The sequence below is a fragment of the Neolamprologus brichardi genome, chromosome 20 (assembly GCF_056152115.1).
Source record: "Neolamprologus brichardi isolate AB-2024 chromosome 20, ASM5615211v1, whole genome shotgun sequence".
NCBI classification, from domain to species: domain Eukaryota; kingdom Metazoa; phylum Chordata; class Actinopteri; order Cichliformes; family Cichlidae; genus Neolamprologus; species Neolamprologus brichardi.
The window spans coordinates 19217708-19223785 of record NC_142123.1 but is presented as its reverse complement, the minus strand read 5'-3'; the positions used below and the strand labels follow the sequence as shown (position 1 = coordinate 19223785).

The 6078-nt window shown below is 42.0% G+C and overlaps 1 protein-coding gene across 2 annotated transcripts; it reads left to right on the top strand.

Annotated features, from left to right (window-relative positions):
* Window positions 1–280: 280 nt before the first annotated feature.
* Window positions 281–5486, top strand: pex10 (peroxisomal biogenesis factor 10). 2 transcript variants are annotated; one of them, XM_035913617.2, is made up of 6 exons: window positions 281–648; window positions 2387–2467; window positions 2542–2945; window positions 3184–3350; window positions 3523–3658; window positions 5290–5486. In XM_035913617.2, the coding sequence occupies exons 1-6, from the start codon at window positions 537–539 to the stop codon at window positions 5338–5340; spliced, it is 951 nt and encodes a 316-aa protein (XP_035769510.2). In that variant the 5' UTR covers window positions 281–536; the 3' UTR covers window positions 5341–5486. The 2 variants fall into 2 exon arrangements, with proteins under 2 accessions (XP_035769510.2, XP_006804329.2); XM_006804266.3 differs by having other exon boundaries at window positions 5286–5486.
* Window positions 5487–6078: the final 592 nt, after the last annotated feature.

Below are 6078 nucleotides of genomic sequence, written 5' to 3'. Positions count from 1 at the left end.
AGTTGTTTCCACCTTGTACGTGAGCACTACAATGTACGCTGGCTCTTCTGAACATGTTCTTTCTGTTGCTCAGTTTACAGGGTCAGGTGATCTTTTACTGAGTTTTCAGCTGTCATGGTTTGGTTAGGAGTGTATGTTTTAAAAGCTGAACACATAATGTAAGACGACAGCTTGATACCTTGTTAAACACAGTCATATGAAATCCAAACCTTGTGCGCTTGTAATGCTCCTCCCTGCCCCTGAGAGGCGCTGTGAGTTATAGTGTTGGCTGTCTGTCTCCAGTAATGTTTCCTGGAGCGGCTCAAAACTCCGCAGCTACTCTGAACACTCTCAGTTGATGTTAGTGGACGCGAGAGTGTGTAAAATGCGGATAAGATAAGAATAAGAACAAAAGCAGTTAGGTTTGTTTTCAGCCCAGTCACGTTTTATCTGGTGTAGTGACCGGATGACTGGACATCAGCCTGCGTGTGAATGAAGAGCAGTCCACTGGACGGTGATATCTCGGTGTCACAGCGTGTGACCGGCTGTACCGGACGATGCCCCTGGCTCCTGCGACTCGGGCTCAGCTGATTCGGTCCAGTCAGAAGGACGACTATTATCGAAGCTCTCTGAGAAACAGCGCTAACGACGCCTTCCAGACTCTGGCCGGTAAGAGAAGCACAGCTAAACTGGCACTCAGTGATTCTGGTATAAGACGGACTGAAAGTCTTCTTTTTAACGTAGTTCACTTTTGAGCTCGTCCTGCGATGCGACAGGTGTTTGTCTCCCGGTGTAATCACGGTCTGCGACTTCAGGTGTTTCTGATGTCTTTACTTTTATAGGGAAACAGCCTTTAGTGAGCAGGATTATTTACAAAGGGGTTTTATATAAGCTGTAGATATAAACTGTATCTTTATGACTCTAGGATATTGTAACTACATTGTAACCAATCCAGTCTTTTTTGGCCTCTTAAAATATCTTCATAGATCTATGGTTATAGTTGTTGGCCAGATCACTCTTAAAATATATATATTTTTTTATGTCTATGAGATTTTTTTAACTGGAGAAATAAAGAATATATAAACGTCACTTTGCCAAAAACAGTTTTATTTATACAGCACCAAATCATAACAACAGTTGCCTCAGGTTCTTTATATTGTAAGGTAAAGATTCTACAATAATACAAAGAAAACGGAGAAAACCCCCAGAATCAGATGTGAGCAAGCTCTTTGGCGACAGTGGGAAGGAACAACTCCCTTTTAACAGGAAGAAAATTGCAGCCTAACTAAGGGAGGATTCAGGGTCACTTGATCCAACTGTATGCTTTATCAAACAGGAAGGTTTAGAGCTGGATCCTAAAGTCTGTCTCCCCAGTCCAAACTGGAACCTGAAGGTTCTGCCTCCCATTCTGCTTTTCAGTACTCTAGGAGCTGCAAGCAAGCGAGACCACAGTCTGATTGAATATTTCAAAATAATAGCCCTTTGAAACTGCTCATATATTAGCCACTCTGATTGGCTGTTGCACCTCACATGATAACCTTACACTGATGTGTGCATCAGACACTTTGCAAAACGAAGCGGGGATCTCAAAACAGCAATTGACAGCATGATAGCTACAATGAATAGTATTTGCTCCAAAATAGCTTCCTCCCTATGCTGCTCTCAGAAGTGTCCACTGAGCACACTGTTGTCAGCTGGTTTTCATGCACTTTTTGGTGTGTATGTGTGAAATATGACCGGTTTCAAAGGGAAGTGATGAATAAACATGAGTTGTTTTGCTGTTTATCTGTTTATCTTTACATTCCTAAGTTTGAAAGTCTGGCCCACCTAACATTGTAACTGCTGTATACCCATACAGTGATACTTGGTCAATTTCAAGATTTTTAGATTTCAAAATAATAGCACTTGTTCATAATGAACACCAACATGTACCTGAAAAAATAAATGTCGATCTAAATTACTGCAGTATTTTTTTTCACTTGCATGAATCATGGTGTATTTTGGAGCAATGTTACTGCTGCACATGTGTGTGTTTTGACATAAGCGTTTGGTCTTTGTATCGTCTCTGCGCTGTTGGACTGTTTAGCAAAAATCAGCCCATCTGACCTAAAACAGTTATGATATAGTGAGATTTTCTCATCCAATGACGGAATATTTAATTTATAATCTACTCTTTATTTGATCAGCAACATGCAGCTTGTGAGTTTTCCTTTTACCCATGTAAGTAGAAGCTGAAGCTGTCGGACAAATACAAGTTTGTCTCCATGTATAATCCATGTGTATACGCACTGTAGAGATATTTGTCTGTGGGATGATGTTAATCAAACATATTTCATGCTGGGCATTATATTATATGATATTGCCAAAGTGACCGTAGCCTCCGTATGTTTTCTTCATCTCCCTGTAGGATCCAGACGATGGCTGGAGTGCAGGAAGGAGATCGAGCTGTTGTCAGATCTTGCATATTTTGGCCTAACAACATTCTTGGGTAGTCACCACAAACCATGTTTAGTTAATGCATTTAGCAGATTTCCTGTTTTGATCGATGGTTCTCCTCTCCAGGCTATCAGACTCTGGGTGAGGAATATGTTAACATTGTCCAAGTGGATCCCACTAAACGTCAGATCCCCTCTCCAGCCAGACGAGGTGTGTTTGTCCTCTGCCACGCCTTCGTTCCTTATCTGTTGGACAAGCTGCTGGTGTGTCTGGAGAACGAGCTTGAAGGCGGGCAGGAGAGCCGCCGTCGGCAGCAGGTGGGGTCTGTGCCGTGGAGCCTCGAGTCTTGGCTGAGGAGATGGGTCCAGAAAGCGGCGGCGCTGTGTTCAGAGCCCCAGAGGAGGGCGTGTCTGAACGCTGTGTTTGTCCTCCAGCAGAGCCTGACCCTCCTCTATCGCCTCCATTCGGCTCTGTTTTACGTCAGTGGGTCGTTCCATCACCTGTCCAAGAGAGTGGCTGATATTAGTTATGTAGGTAATTTTAAAAAAATCCAGTGCTGTGGGAAATATGTCCCTGATTTCTTTCTTTTTGTTGATTTTTGCATATTTGTCATACTTAAATGCATCAGATCATCTTTGGTATCACTGTGGATGAATTCTGTGCTACTGTTCTTTGCAGAATTGTGACCCTGATTTTACTTGGAGTCCAATGAAAGTGACATTTCATCCTACAGCTCGTATCTTCATGAATGTGTGTGTGTGTGTTTAGATGCGTGTGGTAGGGCTGAACAGTAACGACAGCACCGTCGGGAGCAGTTACAGGTTACTGGGAGTCATGTCCCTCCTCCAGCTGCTCATCACTGTGTGTCTGCAACTCAACAACTTCAGACAGAGACAGAGAGCCAGGCAGGAGTGGAGTCTTCACAGGAAGCTCAGGTACACACTGGTGTGACAGCTTAAATCCCAGCACCATGTGCTCATGTCAGGGCATCGTTCCTGTTCCAGCAAGATTTAATATACAAAAAACACATTCTAGGAATAAAACCTGATGAAATTCACATCTTTATAAAAAAAATTAAAAAAAATTGATTGAAGTATGTCTGTGTAGTCCACAGCACAGACAGAGCTCCAGCCGCAGAACTGCCCTCTGCATCCTCTGCCTGGAGGAGAGGAGACACTCCACCTCCACCCCCTGTGGACACCTGTTTTGCTGGGAGTGCATCACAGAGTGGTGCAACACCAAGGTCAGTGTGCACCATGTTCAGTGTTATTGGACAAACAGCAGTGCCAGTGTGATCGCTGTCATTAAGTTCCTGTTGCCATCTTGTCAAAATCAAGTAACAAAGAACCAAAATGCTTACTAGATTACTGACACTAATGGTATTTGTAGCCAAGCCAATGTCCTTTTATTGGCTTCTGACATGTTTAATAATTAACGAAACACACTGTAACCGCACATTTTTAATAACTTGAACATTAAAATGGGCAGAAATAACTGATTGAAAATTTTGAAACCAGTGAAAATGTAGACATTTTCCAGTCTGCCCACAGTGATGCCAGTTCAGTCGTGGTGGGCAGCATTGCTTACATTTACACCAGTAAGACACTTAACAGCTGATTAAATCTACAAGCTAGCTTGTTTAACCAATGAACAGAGGGGAATCCTGGAACAGGAGCACGGGTAGTTTTTGAGGGTCATCATCCCGGTACCCTGGACGGTCTCTGCAGATGTTGTTCCTATAACAGGAATTCTGCTGATTTGTGGTGTGTGGTCGTGCTATGCTCCTCCCACAGCTGGCTTTCACAGACGGCTGCCCCTCCCTGAATGTTCTTCATGATGCTCATCAGGGATTGTTGAGATTTTCTTTTAATATTAAGTTTTACAATACTTGACAACTGAAATAAAAAGCAAGTGACCAAGTTTTCCTTCTGACGTGAGTCCTTTCTGTCCTCTGGAGGTGCCTAAGTGTAAGTCTTACTTTTCTAATTAAAAGATAGAAACAAAAAATTAAATGGGGAAAAAAAGAGATACACTTAATTTTTAATTCCTTTTTTTGGGCACGTCATCCAACGGATAGTCCTATAAACTGAAAGTAGGCAAAGACAGACACCAACTGCTCCACCGTGCTTCCTTCCTGTGGCACCGTCGGCTTCACACCTTCAGCTACTAATGCAGGCTTGCTTGCGGTTTGTGGGTGTATATAAAAGGAGGCACTGTGGTGATCTGGTACCGTGGGGTATGATTATTCAAGACCTTGTGTGGGAGCAGATGTTAGATTTAACAGGGAGCCAATGAAGAGGAGCCAGTATAGGAGAAACACGCTGTCTCTACTCACTGCAGCATTTTTTACCTGCCTTTTGAGACAACCTGATAACTTGTAGTTCATTGTTATCAGTCCAGCCAGAAGTAATCATTACATGAACTTGTTTTTTTCAGCATCACTCTATATTGTGCAGTCTTACATATTTACACATCGAAGGACACATCGTGTGCGTTAAAGCCATCCAGAGTGTGGTTAGACACCAGGTTTCTAAGATTTTTAACATCATCTCAGTTTTATCTGAGTTTAGACATCAAGGCCTTTGTCTTTGCCATGTAATGAAAATGTGTGCTTCTGCATGCAATAGAGCTTTCTGTAAACCTTTCAGTCTGCTGTTTCACAGCACAGGAGTCTCTTTGAAATAGAAACTAAAGGCCTGAGATTGGTCCGTAACTAGCTAAGCTAGGCTGGTCAACTGACATCTTAAATTTATGTTTAATTACCAGTAACTGCAGTACATGGCCATGATTAAAGATAGACTGATGATACTTAATGTTGAAGCATTAATAGATGGTAGAGCAGTCGTCACCTGACCTCATGTGTTTTACAGGCAGAGTGCCCCCTGTGTCGGGACAAGTTCCAGCCTCACAGACTGGTGTACCTGAGGAACTACAGCTAGAACCACAGAGCCTCCACTGTAATCAACTCAACTGCAGAAAACACAACTTGTTCTTTTTTTTTTTTGCATTATTAAAAGAAAATTGAAAATATGTTACCAATAAACATTGTTAAGTAATAAAATATGAATACAAACATGTACATGATTTGTGTTGCAGCCTCTGTTTCTGTTAGTTTTTGTATTTCTGTAGTAGCACGCTCCTCGGATAAAACGTAGCAGCTAATCCAGTGACAGGTGTCAGATGAGCCGCGTCCTGCTCATATTTTGGAATAAGGCTGTAAATATGACGAGACGCGGAACCAGTGAAGGGCTGTACATAGTCTATGGCTGAAAAAAACGAGCAGTCTAGGATGAAGCTTAGTGTCTGTGGTCTTTGCTTCGATTCTAGTTGTGCAAGACTTGACTGCAAACCTGGGCCCATAATACTCTTGCAAAATACTTTTTTTTTTAATTACCAAGAGGTTCACTTCTTGGTTTAAAAGAAGATAAATAAATAAAAATATAATGCTACAGAGTTCAGAAGCAATACAGTAAGTGCAGAATAATTAATTGTCAAATATTAGAAAACGTACAACAGCAAACAGTGGTATATAAATAATGTACATCCACCTTCTCCAAAGCCCTTATCTGTGACTCAGACGACATGCAGAGCATAATGACGAGCACAGCATCTGCAAACATTGCTGGTTTAAAAAAAAAAAAAACAAAAAAAACCCATGCGCGC